Source organism: Halichoeres trimaculatus, unplaced genomic scaffold, assembly GCF_033239565.1.
Source record: "Halichoeres trimaculatus isolate MK-OKI-2021-1 unplaced genomic scaffold, fHalTri1.1 fHalTri1_scaffold_2, whole genome shotgun sequence".
Classification (NCBI taxonomy): Eukaryota; Metazoa; Chordata; class Actinopteri; order Labriformes; family Labridae; genus Halichoeres; species Halichoeres trimaculatus.
The window spans coordinates 12,493,990-12,519,242 of NW_027437180.1; the positions used below are offsets into that span (position 1 = coordinate 12,493,990).

Consider the following 25,253-nt stretch of genomic DNA (forward strand, 5'->3'; position numbering starts at 1 on the left):
ATCCCTAATGCCATCATGCATTTTTCATGATGTGTTTCCTCAGAGACAATAGGTCATTTGTAACAGATTTAATTACAGTAATTGAATAAACACTGACAAAAACATACTTTCGATAAATCCTTTATTTTTATTAAACAAAATTTCAGTAAAAACTCTCGTTAAGTAGAAAGACAAAATTTCCTGTCAGTAGTTTTCTCCAGCTGTAGGGCCGACCCTGACTACCTTTTCATACGCTGATTTTTACACTCACACTCACAGAATCTTCCTTTTTTTAATAATCAGATTATAATAAGAGACAGCTTTGTTAATATTCTGGTAATGCAGGATTATGAGACTCTTTCCCCGTGAATAACTTATAAAAGATGAGATACATTTAATAAAAACAAACATCTACACTCTAAAAGAAATCCACAGTACATGAGCGTCAGGGGCGGCCCCACACGTTTCTCTGAAAGGTCTCACCGACCTCCACATCTCATCGTTTGTTCACTCCTACTGAACTAGTGCTGAGAGAGAGACAGAGGCGTGTGCACCTCGCCCTCTCACAGTGGGAGAAAGTCGACAGTATATAGTGTCAAACTGCAGCGTAAACAGCAGTGTCTGTTACGAAGGCGTTAAAGAAAGGAAGAGAGCGGTGAGCAGGTGCACCGTGCACGTAGAGCCACCTCTGGCAGTGTTTTCAACTATTATTCTCTTTTTTTTTTAACTTTTCTTAAAAAAGAAGAAGCTACATGATTATCATCACAAAATAAAATCTCTTTGGCATAGAATACCCACCCAAAAGCATAAACCTACACACACACACACACACACACAAACTCAGCTCACATACTCTCTCACACTCGCACACACACTCTTTGAAGCCTACAAGCGTCGTCAGAATAAATCAGCAAAATTATGCTATAAAACAAAGTTGAGCCCTGTTAACATTATGAGTCCCGTACTCAGTGATAATTGCATATATTACATCAGGCTGAGAGCTGAAGGGATAATCTTGAGTGACGATTGCGTTCTCTTCATCGTCGTGTTACGTCCAACGTCAGCTCCTGCACCTGCCCTCTCACCTCCTCTCTGTTCCTAAAAGAGGAAGAAAAAGAAATCAACAAAAAAATACTTTGAAGCACCTCTCCAACAGACAAGCTATTCAAAATAAATCATGTAGAGCAGAAACACCATATTAATATGCTCTGACCATGTAAACTTCTCACTAAGGATAGAAACCTCCTTTATAAATAGCCTTGACTAAGTCCAAACTGTATTTGACTCTTACAGAAAGTCCTACCTCCTGCCACCTGAACTCTTGAAAGTTTTATAAAGTGGACAAAGAAAAAAAACGATTTCACATGTTTAACTTTAAAATACAGGATTTCACTAACAAATGTTCTAGTGGGAAAAGTTTTCAGATGCAGCATGTATTTCCTAAATACCACATCAACTGAAGTTTCATTGAACTCAAACCTACAAAGGAAGCAACCAGCTAGGGATGTGTACCGAATTGGTACTTTTGGTTTGTTTATAGGTACCGACCGAATTCTGTCAAAAGTACCGAATACCGATTCACGTAAAATCAAAACGTACCATGTTTAGGTACCTAAACTCATCCTTGTGACTGTGAGGGAGCGGAAGAGTGGGGGATTTTCCATGCTGGACATGAACACAACATTACAAGTTTGTATATTGAAGACTAAAAATGTTAAACTGAAAAAAAAACATTTTATTGTTAAACAGATTTATATTTTTTTACCACATAAACACAAGAAAGTACCAAAAATTGGTACCGTTGAGTACCGATACAGATTGCCAGGTACTGGGCATCGGTACCATATCATTTCAAATGTGAAAGGTACCCATCCCTACAACCAGCTGGAGTAAATCTGTTAAGTTATCTTCACAACCCCAGGTTTTCAGTATATGATAGTGGAACATCTATCCATACAGTTTTTTGATGCGGTACCACTACATTAGATTATTGTGCTACATTACAAAGCATTACTGTCACCACTTTAGGTGTCTGTGGTTTTCAGTTTTCAGTTAGTGGGACAAGATTTAGTCAGCCAACAGATTCTTCAAATTCTTGCATGAATTTACTTTTAAAAATTAGTTGACTTCCAAGTATACGTTGTTATATTAACGTTTTTAGCATCGTTCACTTTATATAAATTTCAATTCTACATCTCATTTCATTTACGGTCTGTTTTGTACTGTAGAGATTTTTTTTCCTGTATCATGTCCCGGTATATTATGATAAGCTTTCTACAAAGTAGTCTGGTTGAAGGTTTGCCCATGATGCTCACACACTCTCATTCAAACAGAGATGGCAAAAACACCATGATTCCTTACTTGAGTAGAAGTAAAATACCTATGTGAAAAATACAGCTTGAGTAAAAGTAAAAAGTACAGGCTCTGAAATATGCTTTTAAAAGTAAAAAGTATTCATATTGCACGATTCACTGACTGTAAACACAGGATAATTTATATGGAATCTACTTTAGCAACGTTATTGTTTGGACAAAAACTACCTGCCAAGTGTCCTAATGTACTTAATGGACTGTTCTTGAACGCAAATACTTCCTGTAGTTTTGGTTTGCACAAGATGCAACGCATATGCCAGGAGTTGTTTTTAGCACCAACAAACTCAAAAAGCTCTTTCAAATAAGGCCATGGGTGCTGCTACTGTGACTGTGTGGGAATCTCACCACTGTCCATCCCATGCAGCTGCTTGAACGACGTTAGTGGTTTATTGTGTGTGACAGACCTGCTCTAACAATGATGTTGCGGTGCCAAAAAAATATATATATATAGACCCAGGCTTTATATTTATAGTAACGAGCTTCTTTTGGGAAATGTGAGGAGTAGAAAGTACTGATATTTATGTTGAAAATGTAATTAAGCAAAAGTAAAAAGTCTTCAGAGAAAATGGTTCTTAAAGTACAAAGTACCTAAAATTTCTACTTATGTACAGTAACGGAGTATTTGTACTTCATTACTTGCCATCTCTGCATTCAAATCCCTTCCACATGTTCCTGAGCGAGCTGATCAGACTCGAGTTATCAGCCTCTAATCTCTACAGGGAACAACCTGCACACTCTGGTTTAGTTTCCTGATAAAAATGTGACTAACTCTTTTGAATACACTCACCTGAAGGTCAGTATTCAGGGTATGCTTGTCTATCGTAAGGCATGCTGGGTGGGTAATCGTCGTGCATCATGCCTCCATCCATGCCGTCCATAGGCATGTCACCTGCATACCCTCCGTAACCCTGGAAACCAGCATCCAGCTCTGCAACAGATTCATTATTTCATCACTCGATGCACACTAAAAGAGCAGATTACAGGCAATTTGCCATGGCTAATTTAACACATCTGTCATAATAATGGCAACAGCAGAATGAAAGTAAGCAGAGAGAAAAATAACCTGACGTATTCCCCTTTTTAGGAACATTTTGAAACACAGTGATCAGAGAGATAGAGAGAAGACCCTGATCCTTTCCCCCCTGAGGGTCTCTCTGCTCTGAGGAGACAGAAAATACCTCAGCCATACAAGGAGAGGAGCAAAGAGAGGGAGAAGAGTGAAAACACAGAAAAACATTTTAGACTTGGCAAGAAACTCAACATCAGCTGTACAGAATACAGCTTCAAAAGGTCGACGGATTCAGTGATTGATCTGAGTCAGAAGTTTCAGGGAGGGTGAAAAATAAAAAAGACCCAATCTGCTTAGATTGCTGAGAATCCAAAGAGTATCATTGAACAGAAGGAAACGTCACTTTTGCTGTGAAATGATACAGCGGGAGGACATCCTGCGAGCTGATTTACGGCACGTTAACACTGCAGTCACTCCCTGCGGTGGAGTGACCCAAAGCTGAAGAATGTGCCGCGTGTGCACATTTCAAACATAGTTACTCACCATCTGGATATGGTCCCTCTGCTGGGAGACTGTTGTGGGCCTGAAGGGAGGTCAGGAGAGAGGAGAGGTTAAAAAAGGCAGCATTGTCACACTTAGGATGATTATTTATAGTTATTAAAGTATTACACAAAGTTATCAGAAGAATAAAAAGATGAATTGACAATCTGCTTTTGTTGCTTCTTGATGTTATCAGCATTGTATGAGTGGTTTCAAAGTGAGTCTGATGTCAAACCAGCTGCTGCTACATGTTCAAAAAACACATCCAGGAAATATTTTGAACGTTCAGTTGTTACATCCTGGCAGCAGAGGACGCCATACACTCACCATTTCCCAGGCAGCCGGGTCGTGTCTGAACAGAGAGTGTGTAAGCTCCACGGACACGCGCTTCCTGTAGTCTGAGTTCTTATCCTCAGAGATACGGAAGAGCACGGCAGCAGCGTAGGTAGCTGAGCGGGAGAAAAACAGAGCACAATCAATGAGATGCAAAGTAATTTACCACTAATTTATGAAGAGACGTGTAACTGTGTGGGAGAGCTGACTGCAAAACAACTTTGGTCTATCTTTGGAACGAAGATTGAAGTTTTGCAGATTAAGAGTTAATAAAATTATTATAGGGATTGTGCAAATATCTGCAGGTGTGTGTTTCAGTGTTAATGCAGTTGTGTTCTCTGAGGTATTATGATAACACAACTTTGACAAAAACAAACACTGAGCGTAAACTGTAGATTGAGGGAGTTTAATACATTTTTCATGTGGGCTAATGAGCTTTCTCAGTCTGCAATCATACCGCAAAATGCAATTTAAGAAGAGCCCCAAGAGACGTGTAACAGAGAACACTACTGTTTAGAAATGAAGTTTGATGAGTCTCCTCCCCTCTCATAGTAGAGGAAGGTGAGAGCATACCTTCAAGAACTTTTACAGAGCACCAGTCCTCAAGTAAGTCTTAGCAAATTACGCAATTTTACAACATAAAAACATAATAAGGTAGATAAACAACAAAAGAAAACATAAAAACATACTTTAATCTAATTAAAGAAACTTTTGAATGTTGTAAATCTAACATCCTCCTGCTCCTCTGATACAAACGTTGTCTTTGCTTTGAGTGCAAAATGATCTCCAGAATGTTTCCTCTTTAATAATTTATTTGTAACTTGTACCAAGTTTTACATATTTCATGAAGTCAATGAGCAGAATATCTAGAATAAACTCAAACACTGCATCCTACTTCTTATTTATTAAGTCTTCTTCAAACTGAACATGTAATAAACATGGATCTGAGATGTTATAGATTAAAAGAGTCACAAAACAAAGAAGTCAAGAGGAGCAGAGCACCTGATGTGCACTTACTGTAAGCCCTGCACTTGTGTAAATTGTTTCTTTCCACCTCTGACTAAATGCTACATTATGGTCAGCGATGGTCAGTGCATTATCTGAGCGTCTTACCAATGCCCTCGTTGTTGGAGTGGAGCAGGTCCATCAGTGGAGCTGAGGCTCCCTCTGCATCAATCATCTCAGCTGATGTTTTGTCCAGAGCCAGCTCGCACAGGACGCCCGCCGCCACACGCTTCACGTTATCCACTGGAGAATAAAGGAGCTGCAGAGGAGAAAGAGAGAAAGAGAAATGAGTGGAAACTTCAGGAATTTACTGATCCGACAAAAAGCCTTAGTTTCCTTTGTTACCTGCACAAACAGAGGAATGGTCTGCAGGTTGGCGATCTCTGCCCTGTTAGTGGGGTCCCTGGCCAGGATGTGCAGAGCTCCTGTGCAGCCCTCCACAATCTCCTCCATCCTCACTCCATCCTGAGGAGCAGCGTGCCAAGAACAAATGTTACCCAAGCATACATACAATCCTCAATTATTCACAATTTCTTTTTTCCCAACATCCCTAAATCACAGAGGTTGTGTTTCTTTTTCCAGTGATCACAACCATCCTGTGAGACAAGCTCCTCATGTACCTGGTAGGTCTGCTGGGCGGATGATTTCTGGGCGTCCTGGTGGGCTTTGAGGAGCAGGTTGACCAGGCGGGGGATTGCTCCAGCGTCTCTTAGAGGAGCCTGGTTCTCCGGGCACAGCGCCAGGTTGCGGATCAGGCCGACCACAGCCTTAAGGCGAGAAGGAGAGGCATTGACACTTATGAAGCACTTATGACTTGGTCTCTCTCAGTCTTCAGTGAATCAAACCAAGCTGACAAACAGATTCAAGCTTCTGTTTTGCACAAATTGATTATTCTTCTCCATGATGCCCGGTCTCGTCAAACATACTGTTCCTGCTGTCATGTGCATTTCATGCTCTTTCAGGCTGAGTGAGACTCTGGCCTGCAGCCCAACCTTCTGTCCTCTCTGTCCATCTGTCTACTCCTCCTCATTTTACACAGACATTTCCTTTTGACAAAGCCCATTCATTTCTTGGTGTGTTATTTAACTGTCTTTCTGTTACTCTCCCCTCTGGTCTTTTTCTTTCAGCTCTGTTGTCTCAGTAAGAAAACACTTCACACATCATTTCATTTTTCAGGTCAATACGATGTTGTGTAAATTGAATGGTGAACAGAAATCATTTTTACAGGATTTTCCACTCCTTTCTACCTTGATGACAGGCCAGTAGTAGGGTTGGTTGAGCAGCTTGACGATGGCGGGGATGCCGTAGTGTTGTCTCACAGCGTTCTGTGCCAGCTCAGCCTGTTGGTGGCGGGAGGTCAGGTGGCGCAGAGCGCACACAGCAGGTTCGGTCACATCCTCCTTCTCACCGGCACGCAGTATGGCGTGGATCAGAGACTCCACGCCGTTGTTCATGGTAACCAGGGACTTGTTGTTGGCGTTGTTGCATGTGAGGTTGGACAGGATGCCAGTGGAGCAAGTGAGCATGTTGATGTCATCTGAGCTGAGGAGGCCGACCAGTGTCTGCAGCAGGCCGTCCATTCCCTCCTGGAAATGATTGGAGGACAATTATTAAAGGTCTCATATTATGCAAAAATCACGTCATTAAGTCTTATAGTGAAATTTGTGGGTCTTTGGCTTTCCTCTCAGCCCACAAAATGTGATATTTAATGACAAAACCTGTACTTAGTAGTGCTTGTGAATGTAAAATCCTGACCTAAAACGAACTGTTTGGAATTTCCAGGGATTTGCCGATGTCACCGATTCCCTTTTTTGACCAATCAGGAGCAAGCCTGACCTGATTGGTCCTCCCTGCCCACTCCTCGCCCCCGCCAAAGTTGCCAAAGTTGAAGAGCCATCACTGCTCTGTTTTTGGTTGTAAACAGCCACATAGTTCCATGCAAAAGCTTCCCATCTCAGAAGAAGACAAGACTAATGGGCTAGAGTTCATTTATGAGAGAAATGTTCCAGCTACACTCAGTAAAACTGTGCATGTGTGTGCTAGTCACTTCATGGCCGACTGCTTTTCCAGCTTTGTACAGTACAACATAGGGCTAGTGAATAGACTGGTCCTGAATCCAGCTGCATTACCAACCATCCGCCAACAAACCTGAAATGTGAGTATTTTAAATGCTGTGTGCTGTGGAGCAGATGTAAGAGCTTTTCCTCAATGTCCCCCCTGTCTCTGTGCTAGCTTCAGGATGCTAACTTTAGCTGTGGTTAGCCTGTTGTTTTAGTCTGTAATGTTACGGTAAACGAGCTTCGCTGTTTTCTAAACATTGTGCACTTGGAGCTCGTGGCGCCGCTCTCAGTGACGTGGAAGAGCGGGGCGGTATCAGCAGTGGCTCATTTACATATAAAGGTCACGCCCACTAAATCAGAGCGTTCTGAACAGAGGGGCTATGAGAGCCTGGAAACAATGCTGCTGTGCTTGATTTATTGGCTTTTTGGACCAAAACATGTTACCACCATTTCATGAAGACATCAATGATCCAGATTAAACTGCAGAAAAGGAGCAGAATATGGGACCTTTAAAGACCTGGTGTGGCAGGTTGGAGGAGAGTAGGAGAAACGTGACAATGAGTGTGAGTGTGAGCACGGACCTGCTTGGTAGCAGCATCAGACAGGTTCCTGAGCGTCCACAGACAGTTCTGCTGCAGACGGGTGCTGGGTCCTGACAGGTGTTTACCCAGAGCCTGCATCCCACCTGCAGGAACAGAGAGGTTAGATCACTACGCTCTCAACATCATTTAATCAATTACGCTGTCACATCATGGACATGAAGCCAAAAGGAGGCAGCGCAGAAGCTAAAAAGTGGAAACACCTGTATGACTGCCTGACACACAGGTGTACACACACAGGCTCAGAAAACACACACTACATACCAGCCTCAACAATGGCGGGTTTGTTGCTGGGGCACACAGAGAGGACTTTGAGCACACGGCTTGTTGTCCACAGCAGCTTCTCATAGTTGTAGTTCCTCATGATGTGAACCAGACCCTCGGGACCCCTGTTAGCGAGGATGATGAGCTGTGTGAGAGAAGAAGACAGAGAGGAAGACACAGAGGAGATGTTTGAGTATGTGTAGGCTTACAAAGAATAGGTGGTATGAACAGTTTGACACTAAGGATCCATTAATAAAGAAAGGTATTTTCCAAAGCTTTGCCCTCTGCGGCCAAATAAACAGCAGTTAATTATCTCAAATTTTACGACATCATAACCACACCCAAACCTTCGCTGTGCCAGCATCTGAACCACACCTTTCACATGCCACACCCAATACAAAACAAAACACACTCAAGCTACCACAGCCTGAACAGCATCAGGTTACAACACCTGACTCATATCAGGAGCAGCAGTCATTTTCTCACACACACACACCAACGAAAACCACACACACACACCTTGCTCTCCTGGTTGCCGTAAGACAGCAGCTGCAGACAGTCTGTGGTGATGGCCAGGAACTTGGGGTTGGTCTTATTCAAGAGGGGAACCATCTTCTGCAGACCGTCAGCCAGACGCACCGCCATCTTGGCTCCTTCCTGGTGAAGCAGCAGGTTGTGGAGCGTGGTGATGGCGTAGAAGAGCACAGACTCCATGGGAGAGCTGAGGGAGAGACGTGTGTCAGTTATATGTTAGTCATTTATAGAAGCGTGTCATGTTGCCACAAGTTGCAGAAAAATTCCACTGCTGGACGAGTTCATGGATACCATCAGTCAGTGCGTCTCAAGTGGTTACTTTTACTTCTCTGCTCCTTTAGCCTTTTGATTTTTACTTCTACTTGAGCATATAGCTCTTTTGTTCTTCCTTAATGCCATCCAGCTCAGACTTAACTTGATTCTAACATTTCCAATATGGTTTTCTTTTGTTTATTATCTATTCACTGCAATCCTTTTTAGAGTAAGTCAGACCTCCTTTAATGTACTGTGCTGTTCAGTAGCTCAGGATTTTACGAAACATAAAACAGAGGGTGGAGCAGCTGAAATGGCAAAAACAAACACTTCTGTAAGGTGTTTTCTCATTGGTAGATTATTTATGTGTTCACCTGCTTTATGTGAGTTATCACTGAATAAATGTTGATGTTACTTGTAACTTATAAAAAAGAAAATTAAATACGAATCAATCTCAAAGTTACAGATTTTATAAGCAACAAACCAAGTTGTACCAAAGATCAATGTTTGCTTGGTTTTATCCCAAAGTACCTCAGCATGCGGACCAGAGCGGGGATGCCTCCAGACTTAAAGATGGAGAGCAGGCCCTCTCTCTGGTGGGACAGGTTGTGCAGGATGCTGGCTGTAGCCCGGGCCGTCTCCATGTCGCTTGTGTTCTGCATCGCCCGCACCACCGCTGACACCATCTGCGGGGACTGCATCATCACACGTCGGGACGCCTCCTTGCGGGTGAGCTGGTTGACGATCTGTGCAGCCTTGCTGACCACCAACTGGTAGAAAAAGACGGGAGATGAAGAGTCGACTTTAGCTTCCGGAAAAACACTTAACAGTGATTCAGCGTCGTTTGACTCCTTTTCTGGTTTCCAGAATTTTCAGTATTTAAGGTGAAGATATTTCAGTTTAAGCCGATGACTTTAAGTAATACTGTAAATTTAACTGTAGGAATCTAAAATTCTTGTCGGGTGTTTGATAAAAAGTTTCAGTCTGATGTCTTAACCAGCTAAGCTTAGCGCAGCACCAGGAAAAACAATCCCATAAGAGGATAAAAATATCTCTGTTAAACTTTGATGAAGTGTATTTCATGCGTGTTTGTGGACATTTGTGTTGTCTTGAGCTCCTCACCGTATCTTCGTCATTGAGCAGTTTGGTGAGCTCAGGCATGGCGCGGCTGGCCAGCTCAGCGTCATCCTGGTAGTTGATCAGATGGACGATGGCCTCCTTGAGCAGCTGGGACGGCTCTGCCAGCTTCTGGACGTTGGTCATCTGGGACGGGTCTGTCTGAGTGGACAGGATGTTGGTGCTTACCTCCACGGTCTCTGGAAACATCGCAGCACGCACTCTTGCAGCTCGAGTAGCGATCATGGAGTCTATATCTGTGGAGAAGACGGAGGATGAGCTTCGCCTTTATAAGTGAAGTGTGTGACAGACACTGTATATCATCTGGTCTTTCATGTTGTCTCACCGGGCTGCTCAGTTGTGACGGTAGAGGTCACGGTGTAGTGCTTGGTGGTGAATTCACCGTCGTCATCCCTGATTGTGTTGGCTCCAGAGTTGATGCCAGAGTCGAGGACATACCTCCCCTCCTGCCACTCTTGCACCTTAGAGATGCCACTTCCAGCCTCACTCACTGCAGAGCAGGAAAACAGAGAAGCATGAGATGATAGTGACTTTCTTTAAGCGCTGACGCATGTCTGTTTACTTTTTATTTTTACGTTTTTTTGGGTATTATTATGCATTTATTAGGATGATCTGACATTAGACACACCAAGAAACTGGAAGAGATAGTAGGGAATGATATGTGTTAAAGGGCTGCAGGTTGGAATTGAAGCTAGACAGCCTATTCATAAGGTGCACAGCGTCACTACAACCTAGGATGCGTTTGTTATTACAATATTTCCAGTTTAATGTTATGTGTCTCCTCGGATTTTCTCTCTAAGTGTTCAACTCAAACTGCTCACAAAGGTTTCACAGATTTCACCTTTTGTACTTGTCTGTATTTGGGAAGTAACCCTCGATATAAATACATGAAAACAATAGTTGGAAGTAGGAAAGGTCAAAATCCAAACATTCAACACTCCCTTTTTAAAGGAGAAGTTGAATGAGGTGTTACCAAAGAAAATGAAACTAAATCCTGTATCATTGAAGCTAAATATGCAGACATCATGGAAAAGCATATGATTGAAATTAATTTAACTTTTTTTTTAAGTCACTTACTCATTGCCATCCTGGTGCCCGGTTATCACCAAACAACACCAAAGGAAACCTGAAAAACACACAGAGCCAAAGTTAAGATTCAGAGGAACATTTCACCGCCATTATGATGACAATGTGCAATCCTGCTTCAGTTCATGAATAAACCACTATTCCAGTGAGGTCTCTGCTCCCTTACACAACACTGTCTTTTGGTTTTCATAAGCAGCTGAAGTAAAAACAGCACACGAGCAGAGCCCTTAACAGAAACACTCACTCCTTTTTTTTTGAGCTGAAAATGACAACACGTAGCAGCAGCAGAGGCTCATGGGGAGAGGGAAAGAGGGCAAAGTGGGCGGAGAGACAGCTGTAAGTCAGGAATGCTAGGTGACCTTTCACCCCAAACCTCCGCCCATACAGCCATGGGAGCAGCCTGCCGCTGACGCATGGCAATCAGGAACCTGCTTGTCAGGTTTAAGCTTCACTGGAAAAAAGTGTGTGTGTGTACAAAGAGTAACAGACTCCTTGTCAAATGTAAGCCTTAAAGAAAACACTTCCACTAAAGTTTGTCATTTTGAAGTTTTACTTCATAAACTCTATCAAACTTGCTGTGTGTCTCCTTCGATAGGCGCATGTAGTCTGAACTCCTCATGTAGTGTAGTCGTATTTGTGCTCCAGATTGTGTAACTGCTGTGCTGCTTGTTGATGCAAGTTTGAGCCTCTGTCATGACCTCATCTTGCTCTCTATTCTTCCAGCTAAATTAGCTCAGATTCTCCTCAATACAGTTTTAGTTACTACATTGTGATGCTCTGTACTATCGAGCAATGCACTTCTGATAAAAATGATAAAACTAGGTCATGTGTTGTGAATCAAGGCATTTCTGCAACCACTTTGTGAGATAAAGAAAAAAAAAATCAGACTTTCACAAAAATACAGTTCCAAATATGGTAATTTTAGTTACACATGCAAGTTTGCAAGCTCGAAATTAACACTAAAGTGCAACCTTTCTTGTTTTGAGGCTCAACAGACTGTAAATAGCAATTTATTCCTATCCTCTCATTTCTGGCATGAATGTCACCCACCACAGACATCCCCTCATAACTACTTTCTTCTTGTAAAATATGCCCAATACTGCACAATGCCTTTACTGTCCCAGTTACGAGTTTGATTGGACATTTCTAGTCACTGACTGACTCTTTGCTGAGAACTCTGCTGGGCGCATTGTGCTCTACACGCAAGAGGGTGTGTGCAAATTTCTGCAGGCATGTTAGATGCACTGGCGATATCAGAGGCTGCGGAGACGTTAAGTCAACAAGCGAAGGCTTTGACAGACAAAAAAGGTGGAAAACATTACTCTTCCTGAAGCTCTGTGGTGAGACATCTGATAATGGCTCGATTCCATGCAATAAGCAACTTTGCTTATCTTCCGTCTTCACAGCTAATAAAACAAGTCAGGGCTAAAATCCACAGCGTCAAGCTGCTGTGTTGGCATAAAATGAGCCATAAAGCCCTTAATTATCACCTTCCCCTCTGCTCACATTCGTACTAGCACAAGTTAACAATGTGTTGAGAACTGTAATCAGAGTTGATCGACAGGTTTGGAGGAGCAGAATTTGTACGGAGATGAACTGCTTTGTTTCGCTGCTTCTCACTGGGACTGTTCATGTTAGTTAAAGCACCACGCCCTCATCTTTAGGCCCACAGGCTTTGCATAGGGATGTGTCATGTTGTGTGTGTGTTTCAGTCCCTCAGCTGACCCCACCCACTTTTTCTCCTCCAGGCATCAATGTATGTACAGCAGTGTGTGTGTGCATGCGTGTGTGTGTTTGTGTTAAGTGTCATTGTGGCTTCAGCAGGCAGGGGGCTTTGTTTTCCACTGCAGCCTGTATGTGTGAAAGAATGTGTGTGGAACAGGAGAAACACATGCACTTCATGTTTTTCATTATCACTTGTCTGTCTTGAATTTTCTTGTTCTGGCATGCACTCAGGCTCATAAATAACTCCAAACTCCTCAAGCTTTCTACCTGGTTTATCCAAACATTCAGCCAAATCTGTACGCTGACCTGACTCTACAGATTAAAAATGTGTTGATGTGTTTATGACTTATTGTAAGACTCACATTAATCAAGGGCTTGGTGAGCTTCAGTAGCTGTATTTCTGGCATGAAATCCTGCAAGACCAGGCCTCACAGGACTGATGTGCTTGTAGCTGCATGCTATACAATAGATAATGCCCTGATTCATACATGCACAGACAGAAACTACGCTTACAGTCACTCTGTATCCCTACCTTTCCAGCGAAAGGTGTGGCCTCTTCAAGAATGAGGGCCTGCCATCGAGACACACACAACAGGAGAGGGAATAGTGACAGAAATAAACGGCCTCAGATTGTGTTTTTACAAAAGCTTTCACAGGGTAAATTTGCAGCTTTGCTCCCTTTGACGACTGCTGAAGAGGAATTACAGCACGCACAGCATGTTAACACAAAACTCTCCTGCTCTCTGTAAATCAGGGACAGTGTTTGTGTAGTCTTTGTTTTCCTGGGCGAGGCAATGGGTTCAGCCAACTGTTGCAATGCTGCGACACGCCCTGCGTATTGCCTAGGTAACTGAAACTCCGCTCAGTCCCTGATCTGTGGGGGTTTTATCTGCTGACCGATCTGATGTCTGGGGCTAAACTAGCCTGCTTGCTGATAAGGGTTGTTGCCTCTTGGGTTTACTGATAATCCTTTTTTCCATAACACTCATGACTACAGCTCGAGCCATGAATGTAAGAAAATCCAACAATGGTCTTGAAATAATAAACTGTAGTAAAATGATGCTTATATTATTTCTATTTAAGTCGTAGCTGTGCAATTGGAGCACTGTTCAATACTGGATCAAAGTGTCTGGCTTTATCATGCACTTCACCCTGGACTTTGCTCTCTGCCAGTTAATGAGTGACGCATCCTTTCACTCTCAGCGTACCTTGCTCTGTAACTGTTATTCCCACCACAGGCCTAACAACCATTCATCCACCCACAGCAACAAGCAGCAACATGGACGCCACACTTTTCACCCCGGACACAAATCTGCCACTCTTCACCTCCCACTGTCCGATTTTAGCAACAGCCTCTGTTTGAGGAGAAAAAAAAACACCTTCATGGTAAAATCAGGAATGCGTATCATTGAAAAGTGGCAGTGAGTGGGCTGTAGCAGAAAAGCAGAGGTAGATATAGTTCAGTTGATGCTGAAACATTAGTGCCACATTCCACACTCATGTTGTACATTCAGTCTGTCAAACGCTGGTGTGTAAATCTTGTGATGAGGAGTGAATAGTTTCGATACTCTACGAACACTGAATGAACCCTTCTAAACTTATCTGACTGACTCACTCAGAAAGTCAGGAAACTAACAGATACTGTGAGGACACCCCAGCTGTGACAATGGATGAATAATTCACCGGCTCATGAGAACAGGTTTGCTCATCAGCCCCCCTCCAACCACAGGCATGTTACACAGGGAGTGTCTCCCCAGCAGTGACTCGCTCTTGACTAGGGTGTGGCAGAGTGCGTGGGTGTACCAGTTAACTGGGTGAGGCTAAATACACCTTATGGCCAGAGGGGCTAAACTGCAGGTGCAAGTCTTCTTACTGATCGATAAACTTTCAGAATACAAACTCAGGAAAGTTTTAAACCATGTCAGTTTTGGGACTTTGATGGCTTAAGGTCGTCTTTGTGTCTCGGTGGGAATGTTTGAAGAGGCCCTCTGGTTGTATCCTCACAGCCTTTTAACATACATTAGAGTTTACAGTGATTTATGTTGTGCTCCATGGTTGTGGGTCAGGCAGGGCTGTTAACACGCAACATTTGCCCTCTGTGTAGTTACATGGAGAGGAATGAGCTCAAATGTAAATGAGCATAGTTTGACATTAATTGAAAGTAAGGTGGTAAACTGATATCACTCATCTGACTGTTAATAATTAAGAAACAAAAGCAACCATAAAGTTAGCTTAGCTTAGCTTAGCATTGATGAACTAATAAGTTTCACCCCTAAAAAACATCGCAGGGCAAATACAAAAGGAAGCAGTCCCACATGTAACACCAGTGAGCCTCACTGACAGTTGCTTTTGCATAACGCTACAGTAAGCTAACTTCTCAGGTTAGCAGCATTTTCCCTTTCATCAGTTTCTGCTTTTTGCCATTTGCTTATCAGTGAAGCAAGAGTTGGGAGACAGATAACCAAGTTAAGCATAAAGACTGATTACAGGATGAACCCACTCTGTCAGCAAAAACAAGCCTCAAAAACTTGCAACATAACATGTCTTTATTGATTTAGAAATAAAGTGAAGAAGAATAAAAAAAAGTTTTAGTCCCAGACATTATTGCTGATCAAGCAAGAACTGGCAATTTCTCACCAACACTAACTTTCTTGTAGGCTAGCTGCAGTGTCAAATTTGTCTACCCTTGAAAGCTGATTGGCAACACCAGAGGCTCCTTAAACTCCTACACCAGGGGTGGCCGTATGTGGCTCTTTGCCTTTGGATGTGTGGCTCTTGGATCCATTCATAAAAATACATGTGTATATATTGTTATGATTGTTATCAATCTAAAATTAAGTAGTGATAGATTTATGCCAACGTTGGGGTCAGTATTGATCAATACTTGGGTGATGAGACTTATACTTAAGTTTCGGTTTCTCTTCTCTACATGTGCTCCTCTCAACTGCTCATGTGCTCATATCTATCTATCTATCTATCTATCTATCTATCTATCTATCTATCTATCTATCTATCTATCTATCTATCTAGATAGATAGACGGAAAGATAGATGGATAGAATTTTATCTCTTCTGCAGTAAAAACAGAAATTTGTCTTTTGGTTCCAAGTACAAATTCAAACACATTAAAAACTCACTCTTTTTGTGGCTCTTGGTCTCTGATTGGTTGGCCACCCCGTCTTACACCAGAGCTTCTCTGAGCAGCTGGAAAATGATGTATCCTGGCCTATCATTGGCTTTTGCCTTATTTGGGTCAGAATCTTTAAAACTACTTATTCGGACTCTGGTGAAACCTTTCTTTGCATGTAAGTATGGCAAAGTTGCTTCACCAGTAGAAATTGACAGAAATAATAAGACATCATAAGACATTTACAAAAGTCTGTGCATCTATTAAGTTTCCCTCGCCAACTTTTGGAGAAAGTGTGTCACCTCTAATGTAGAGAGCTGTATGTTCTGTCTGTTGTGTGATGACCAAAGCCTCAGCCACATCTGTATGTCTGTGTCTGCTAACAGGATCGCTGATGTCATGTTTAGGCTGACATGCAAATAAAGCAGATTATGTTACACACATATGTAAAGCTTCCTGCACCATCTGCATGGATCCACCATTTAATGACATAAAGGCCGAGACCCCCTTACACTTACACACCCACACGCACTCATGATGTCACATGTATGTCCCCTGACAAGCAATGCAGCCACACTCCTCTTCCTCTCAACAGTTTCCCATATGACTTTAGCACACCATCACACACTCACACAGCTAATGGCTGCTGCAGCCAGCTGAGCCTGTGAGGTTGACATTGTGCTCTCTGTATTTCAGGATTGGGGTTCAGGCGTCCCGATGGGATACAGCTTAACACAAACCACTGACCTCCCCGATCCCCAAACCACACACCCCCTATCCCCCCACTTGTCCCACAGTGCCTGTCATGGTCCTGTAATGGAGGCAGGAGGGGCTCACTGGATAGCTGTTTGCTATAAATCAATAAGGGAGGATGTGAAGTGGTGCACAGCTAATGGATTTATTGTGGTGGGTGACAGGAAGTGGTGGTCAACATATCTGACTCACCAACAATGCTGGGCTGTCTGGTCGGAGAGGAAGTTTATTAGCAGAAGTTGGACCTTCACGAACGTTCCTACGCATTGTGGACACAAAGCTATGGCTGCAAACCGCTGCTGGCTGTGTCACGACTTCTGCTCACTTTTAAGGGAACAAGACATTCACTCTTTCAGGGTGAGCATTTGTCAATTGACTGTAACAGGCAGTTGATAAAATCCAGACCATAGCAACGCTGACATGCCAAGAGCCCACAGAGAAAGAACAGACAGCGAGATACTGCTGCTGTGCAATGAGCAACACACACTGAATTTGTCGAAACGTGGCAGATAGCGAACGACTCGCTCTGCCTCCTTTCCTGATCTGGAAACATCCCCAACAACAAGTTATCCACCAGTCTGCATGCCGATGAGCAAAATAAGCACCAAGATGGTTAATGGACCCTAATCTGTCAGTTGATTCACTGCAGCCGCTTTAATGAGTTAAATTAGGCCAGTGGATTCAGTATGTTGGCTGGTGAGCAGTTGTTTACTCCCTGTGGGACCTCGCTGTGAATCAAAGGAAATGTGAGCTCCCTCAGAGGAGGTGCTGGAGAGCCGAGCGGGATCAGATTACGCCAGGCAGATAAAGAAGAAGGGAAAGAGTGAAAAAAAGAAAAAAATGGGTGTACCCTGCATGGTTTTAAATGCTCATTTAAAAGACCACAGCATTCAACAAATAGTCTATTACTTATCAGATATGTGAGGGGAGGAGAAGTTTATTTGAAGATTGTTTTATGAATCAAGAAAACACAACACGCCAGCAAGACTGAAGTCAACTTACAGGTTTACTTCACAAGTGTTGAATATTTAAACATGATGCCTGGTTACTCGTATTTTGGGGTGTTACAGAGAGGTTACGTTGTCAGAAAGAAGGATGGCCAACCCTCCATGTTGTTTGCTGGACCCTATAGGAAGGAAGTGGATAGACTGAGTCTCTGATACAGCACAGAGAGGTTCTGTGTTACTTTGTTTGGGGTAGAGAGGAAAAGAGTAGCTGCATTGTCCCATTGACTGCTGTCAGAGTGAAAAGGAAACCGGGTCTCAAGCGTCCCCGTTGGATGGAACCAAAAAGGCTGAAGCACATCAAAATGCCTCTGTGGGTTCCCTGGCCAAGATTAGTGGCCAGCGCTGCATCCAAAGCCCCGTTTAAAGGCCTGACGGGGAGTTATTTCTTAAACTGCGACTGCTACGCATCAGTGTGCGGCTGAGCACTGAGGCGATGTGACAGATGATTAATTTTTCAGGGAGATTAGAGGCACGAGGGAGTGGGAGGGGGTGCTTTAGAGAGCAGGGGAGAAGTCTGGTGGTGGTGGTGGTGGTGGTAGTGGGGTACGGCACTTCTTCAGAAACAGCCCAAGTTCACAATGTCTTTCTCGCAAACACAAATGATAAAGAAACATAACATCAAAATGTTTCAGGGGAGTGAAAGCCAGTGTTACCAATGACAGATAAACAAATTCTCACACATGCAAGGTCAGCACATTAAGGTCTTTTATTCTGAGACAGTTACCTCCAAAAAATCAGGACAAAAAAGCCAGAATGACTGCTTTGACTGTGTGCACTTTCCACTGTATCCAGGTCTCTGTGAAGTATTCACAGCACGCTGGATTGCACAACTTTCTCAACCAGTGACAGCACGAAATCCAACAATAACATGAGCACAACAGAAAGCTCAGTTATGAAAGATACACTCGACAAAAAGGAGCAAAAGGCTTTTCCCTTTGTAAGATCTAGAAGTAAATGTGCATAATATGTTGTAACTTCGCTTTCTCTGGTAATTTGCTTTCCGTTTCAACCACACCCTAGCTGTTCTTACTCCCCTCAATCTCTCATAGAAGTGTAATTAAGGGACAGGGAGGAGGAGGAGGAAAACACGCACCACAGTCTTCATCACAGCCACTACGCTGAGAAATACGACTCAGCCAAATCATCCAACTGTGAAAACTTTATCTTTTGAGTCAGAGCTGGAATCTGGTTCACTCCCTCCCTTCTTGGATCCGCCGTCAGCGATGAAAAAATTATCATCTCTAATGTGTTCTGGAGAAAACAGCCAGATTCAGCTATTTCCAGCAGCTATTGGATGGGTGCACGGGTGTTTGGACTGAGCTTTGATAGGAGCTGAGTGGAAGTGAACAACCTGACAGACATTCACACTGATTCAAAAGTGCAAGTGATGGGAAGAAACAGCCTTAAGGCCTCAGATGTTTCAGACAAGGGACGTTTTCTCCTCCCTTTGATCCACGCAAGAGAAGTGTTGGAGGTAAATAATTAATTTCAGGGGCCGTCATGGGAAGCGTTGAGCTGGCTAGAGTCAGCTTTACTTGCTCAGCATTATACCGCTGTGCTCTGCTAGAGGCTTCTGATTTTATCTTTTGTCAGTGACAGCAGAATTTCTTATATGAATGGATGTTTTCAGGCGATCCTGCCACTGATTCAAGGACTGTATTCATACTAAACAAAGAGCCCAAACTCTTATGCAGAACATAAACTCTTTTTCATGAAATCAATTTTTTTTTTTTTTTACACCTGCTTGATTTATCTAGCTTAATTCATCCACCTAATACAAATTGATCAACCTGTTTCTTGTGTTACGTTCATTTTTCAAAGATTATAATTCAATCAGAGCACCAAGAGTCTGGGAGACAGCTTGGTTGAATGGATCAGCTTAGGCTTGACGACCTCATTGTCTGAAAGAAGAGTTTTCCTGGAACCTCTAGAAGGGAACCCCATGGAGATTTTGATACCGTCACGCCAACTCGGTTTGACTTCAGCCTCAAAGACCCCTATCATAGCTGACGGGAAACTTTATCTCAGTGCGTCCCTTCTTCCATGGGAACAGTCAAACACAGGGGAGGTCGGGTGTTATGCAAACACAGAGCAGGTCACCAGACGTGTGCGCCAAGAGGCCGTAACTGAGCCCCTGGACAGTACTCAGTCAGGCTCTGGTGAACAGAGACAACAACGAGGTAAGACAGCGACTCCTCAGAGAAAGAAATCCTTAAACAAAGAGGTCAGGGTATATGCCATACACTAATCCCCTTTGCAAAGTGTAGACCTATTTATAAACTGAAGGATCTCCTGGCCTCTTGCTCTGCTAATGTAGGACAGTATCACGGAATTAAGCAGGAGGGGGGAGATAATCACCGTGCTACCACAGCTGTAGCTGCGAAATCTACAGTAAGCCCCCCTGCTCCCCCCGCTTTCCCTACCACCAGCCCACCATCCAGCCGGCCCCTTCCCTGGAGGGCAGACAGGAACAGCTTTCCATCCAGGGTGCTGTCTGCTGCTGCACTACTTGATGACACAGACCCAGGGTGAGCTTGGCAGAGGACTGACTGGCAGAAAGTATTGGCACCTTGTCCTATTCAACATGACACACATTCAGCGGCCTCAGCTGGACGCATTGGACGAAAAACAAGAGGAATGCCATCAACTTGTTTAGCACTACTTTTGGTCCTCTTCTTTATCTTGCTTACAATTTGAATCAAAGAACAATAGACCAGTGTTAATGTCCCAATGGACAAAAGCAAAAAGAAAAGCTGTATAACCTCTTCAGATTACATCTTTGTTGAGTTTCAATTAAACAGACAATAAAGTTCAATACCAAGGAACTGTGACTGTCTAATTCAGTTAAGACAAACAAGATAAGATCAAAGTTATTTAGACTAATGCTGATTTAAGCGTATTCCCTGATTAACTGAATGAAATAGATTTAGATTTGTTCTCCTGAGGTCACTCAGCAGCATGATTCATAAAACACTTGTCTTATAAAGTCTGACGGATCTGCAGACTGAAGTAATGACATCATGGGAGATTTGGCAACACCTGGAGACATCACTACTGGCGTGAACAGCTGTGTGGGAGCCATGAGCTTCATAATAACCACCAGCACATTTTAGGGATGTGATTAATAATTCATTGTCATACATTACACATGCCTGTAAACTGGAACTAACTCCCTCCTGCAAAGTTAGATCATTGCCTTGGGCAACTGTTGCTAGAGCTGAAAAACTAGATAAGAGGTCTGAAAGGCATTTTGATTTCATCTAATATAATCTAATGGTTTAAATTTGAGGGTTAACAGCTGGTCAATAACGAGTTAAACGGTATGAGCTACCCATAAATGTTGTGTTGCTGTCTGGCCAAGAAAAGTCCAAAGAAGACAGAGATTATTACTTAGAAACACAATCTCCTTGGTAATCCCTGTAAAGTCTGTCGATTAAGAAAAAGAAAGTTAAGAAAAAAGTGAGTCTGTCCCATTCCTCATCACCTGCTTCACACGCACGCGAGAACACATTCACACGCGCGCGCTCACGCACTTTGACATCGCGACTCTATTGACAAGTGACGTCAGGTTGAGTGATCGATACTGGAGCCGTAAAGTAGTTTTCATTTAGATCAGAGAAAAGCGTTTGTGACACTTTTCGCCGTAAAGACTACAAGTTAAACGTGAGAGGGAAACTTTTGTCGCCAGGAAAGCTCGCGCTTCACCGTCACACCGAAACAGTCGACAGCAGTGGTCAGTTTGAGGCATGCGGAAATGAATGCCAAATATGAGGCTGGTTTCGCTCCAAGGTGAGAAACAGAAAAAATGGAACAAAACATTCCACTAGAAAAACACACACGGTTGTATTGACAGTGAGGCAGATACTGTGACACGCAAAATGAGCAGAAAAAAACGCATGTGTCAATGACAGAAGAGTGTAGCCACTAAATAAGAGGAGAAAAACATTTGGAGAAGACAATCATGTGTTCAGGGCGTCTTACCTGTCCAAAAACACAGCGGTGTTGAGTTCTATTCCAAATTACAGATGTTTCTTCAGCCCAGGACACTTTTCTGTATTCCTCCCTTCTTGTCTTCACATTCAGCTGCTGCTGCTGCTGCTGGCCGATAGTCCTCTGAACAAAAATGTGTAACAGGAGCGTCACCTCAGCTCAGACCCCGCCCCCCGACCCGACCCCACCCTGCTACAACTCAACACACACACACACACACACACACACACACACACACACACACACACACACACACACACACACACACACACACACACACACACACAAACACACACACACACAGAGAGAGAGTCAGAGCTTTTATTGTTAGGAACTGTAGTCAATAAAGTAAACACAAACTTGATGCTTTGTTTTTTAATGTTATGCGGCCAAAAATGTGAATGTAAAACATTTTAATTCATGTAATATGGCTAATTTCACCTAATAATTAATCAGTAATAGTTTCTGGATCAAGTCACTTGTCAAAATGATGAATATAAATCAACATCAGACCCAGACTCCACAGAGCTGCGAGCTGAATTTGAAAGTCGAATGTATTAACACTGTAAAGAAAATTATACAAATAAAGGTGTCCGCATGTCTTTCATAGGTTTGTTGTCTTTACCGTTTAAATCAATGATGATGGGACACATTTTTAAAAAAAGTATTCTGTCGCTTTTTTTTTTTAGGTGAAAGTGACTCCAACAACGCTGAGTGCTGACAACCGTTTGGTGCACCTGTAGGACGGCGGACCACGCCTTGAATTACAACACGAAACCAGACAACAGCATGAGTCACTGCAGCTGGGAAACGGTGCACTGTCAGAGCAGCTACTCACGCTATTAGTACAGAAGTATACACAGTCAGCATTAATGATATCTCACGAGTTTTCAGGTCGCATTGATCATAGGTTCATGGGAGGTTTCGGTAAGAAAGAAATACAGAGGAAGGAAAGAGCTGAGGTGATTTTCTTATATATATATAATTATTATTTCCTTAATGTTAATTTAGTATCTGTAGCATTTTCTGGAGTAGGTGTCAGATAAAGTGTGTTTACCCATGTGGCATGGACAACTTTACAAAAGACTTTTATGCAAGCAGACTTAATTCAAATTTATTGTCTAATTAAAGAAAAAAAAAACATTTTTTTCCTCAGATGGAGCCAATATTAGTACAAACTGAGCTCATAGTAGTGTCAATACACCAGAAAATATAAAAAAAGGGGCCAAAATTTTTCTGATACAAAATCTTGAAATAGAGTGTTTTATTCAAGCAACACTACCGACTCCCAACCAAGTACTCAGCTCACTAGCATTGAAGTATGTATAAGATATGATGATTCGTGATTAATTAATTATTTTTTATTGGCCACCAAACAAATAAATTAAAAAATGAATGCTAAATAATCTAATGAAACACATGATAAATGGCTTATGAACAGTTTAAGAGTGACTTAATAGGCTACACAATTAATGGACAAGCCCTTCATCTCTATAGAAACTTAAATTTCCTCTAACATGGGACTGTTTCACCTCACAAAGTTTATTCAAGCTGTGAGCAAAAACACTAAACTGGTTCTGAGTTATTGTCTGGAGGCATCACTTCAGGCTGAGCTGACCCTTGCATTCTCTTGTTATCTACACTGACTGGACTGACAATGTAGGATTGGGTGTCTTAGCACAACCATAACACCTTTAATAATGCTCACTCTTTTTTTTATTTATTAGTCTCTTTATTTTTTCAAGAGACAGAGTCCAGACAAAGATGCGCGGATCTAGCACCCTCCTCCTTAAGGCAGTAATGGTTTAGTTAAATGTTAAACACAGCATGTCTGTCTCCCTCAGTAATGTACCACACTAAGTCTGTATTGCAGACTCAGATAGGTCAGGCGATGTTATATATTATGCCTCGGGCTAAATGTCATGGCTCCTCCTATGTGACCATTGTGACAGGCATCATCTGTGCCTCTCAGAGTGAAAGAGACAGGGTCAGGGGGGGACAAGGCCACTGCTGGTTTTATAGGCCATTATATTTGTCAGAGTGAATGTGTTGACTGACAGCCTCCTCTTCAAAGCAGCTTAGGGCACAGTACACATTCTTGGGACATTTATTAGACTTTTAGCTGAATGGGACAGTGCCTTCATAACTTCATACCCTCTAATCTGTTACTTTTCCCCCTGCATGTCTTGTCTTGTTTCAGCTCTCTCAGATATCCTGGGATAGTGGACACAGAGGCAGCAGGACCATGAATGGGGCTATTGTTTTGAGCACAGCAGCCTCTTTATTTTGAAAATTAGCCAGGAATTAAAGAGTTGGATTCATGTGGGACTTCAGCTCATTCTGACTTTATCAAAGACACCTGCAGCACAGATTCAATATTTAGAATTTGGCACTTTTTAATGGTGTCTCTTCTTCAGGCTTAGTGTGTAATACTTAAACACATCAAGATTTCCTTTATTTACCAACTCTGTCACATTCCTTGTGGATATTTCACAGCCTGATAAGTCCTACATATGTTTCCTTATAAAGGCAGGAGTCAGTAAGATGTCTTCTGTAGTGTCCATCAGACTACACCCTGTCACTCACCAGCAAAGAGACCATGAATCACTCCATAAGCTTGATTCTATCTTTGACTCCAAGGACAAGGCACACTGATATGATGTCTCTGCTTCACAATACTGGCCTGTTTGACTCTTGCTGGTCCTCTTCCCCCTCCCCACAGGAAATGGCCCCATTGTCCTTGGGAGAGAGGAAGTGGCCTGCAGCAGACCACTGGCTCACTGGACTGATTGAGCCTGGGGTAAATTATTAATCATCACTTACAAATGGAAGACACAGAGCCAAGCTGTATACTGTCTGCTGAGGAATGTTTGAAAACAATGGAGAGTGGAGCTGGAGTCAACCACCTGTATGAAGAGACACACAGATAACTATAACTAGAGTAGAAATAACTATGTTGATAAAACAGGTGAAGACTGCAGCCAAAAGTTTAATGCCTTCTCTAATTTTTAAAACAAAATATTTGTTAAAATTTTCGCAACTCTCACCGCCCTCCCTACCTGTTTCAGTTCACCACTGTATTCCCAGCCAAACTGTACACCATCCCTATAGGTATAAAGAATTTAACTTGTTGTCTCAAACTCATTTCATCCAGTCTGTTTAAAACTGTTTCCCAACCAATTCCCCATTCATAACAAAAAATCATTAACCCCTCCCTCAAGCCTGGTTCACGCCTCCGTGCACTCAAACTTGCAGCTGTTACCCCCATCTACAAGAAACCTGGATTTAATCCTGACAGTATTTGTAACTTCTGGTCCAACCCCAACTTCCCCCCTTTCAGTCAAAAATCCTGGAATGTGTTTTTGCCTCTCAAATCAAGTCCCACTCAGAGAAGAGTCCCAACAACATTCTTTATGAACCATTTCAGTCTGGTTTCTATTCTCAACACAGCACAGAAACAGGACTCCTCAGAATCACCAGCA

General features: G+C 42.7%; 1 protein-coding gene across 1 annotated transcript; it reads right to left on the bottom strand.

The window, feature by feature from the left end:
* Positions 1 to 104: 104 nt before the first annotated feature.
* Positions 105 to 21,910, bottom strand: jupa (junction plakoglobin a). Its single transcript, XM_074662137.1, has 16 exons — positions 21,763 to 21,910; positions 11,162 to 11,210; positions 10,410 to 10,574; positions 10,070 to 10,320; positions 9,479 to 9,717; positions 8,681 to 8,882; positions 8,162 to 8,306; positions 7,880 to 7,983; positions 6,486 to 6,824; positions 5,859 to 6,005; positions 5,584 to 5,703; positions 5,347 to 5,497; positions 4,228 to 4,349; positions 3,904 to 3,943; positions 3,139 to 3,279; positions 105 to 1,077 (listed from the first exon to the last, which is right to left on the bottom strand). Exons 2-15 carry the CDS (start codon positions 11,169 to 11,171, stop codon positions 3,146 to 3,148), a joined length of 2,169 nt encoding a protein of 722 aa, XP_074518238.1. The 5' UTR covers positions 11,172 to 11,210; positions 21,763 to 21,910; the 3' UTR covers positions 105 to 1,077; positions 3,139 to 3,145.
* Positions 21,911 to 25,253: the final 3,343 nt, after the last annotated feature.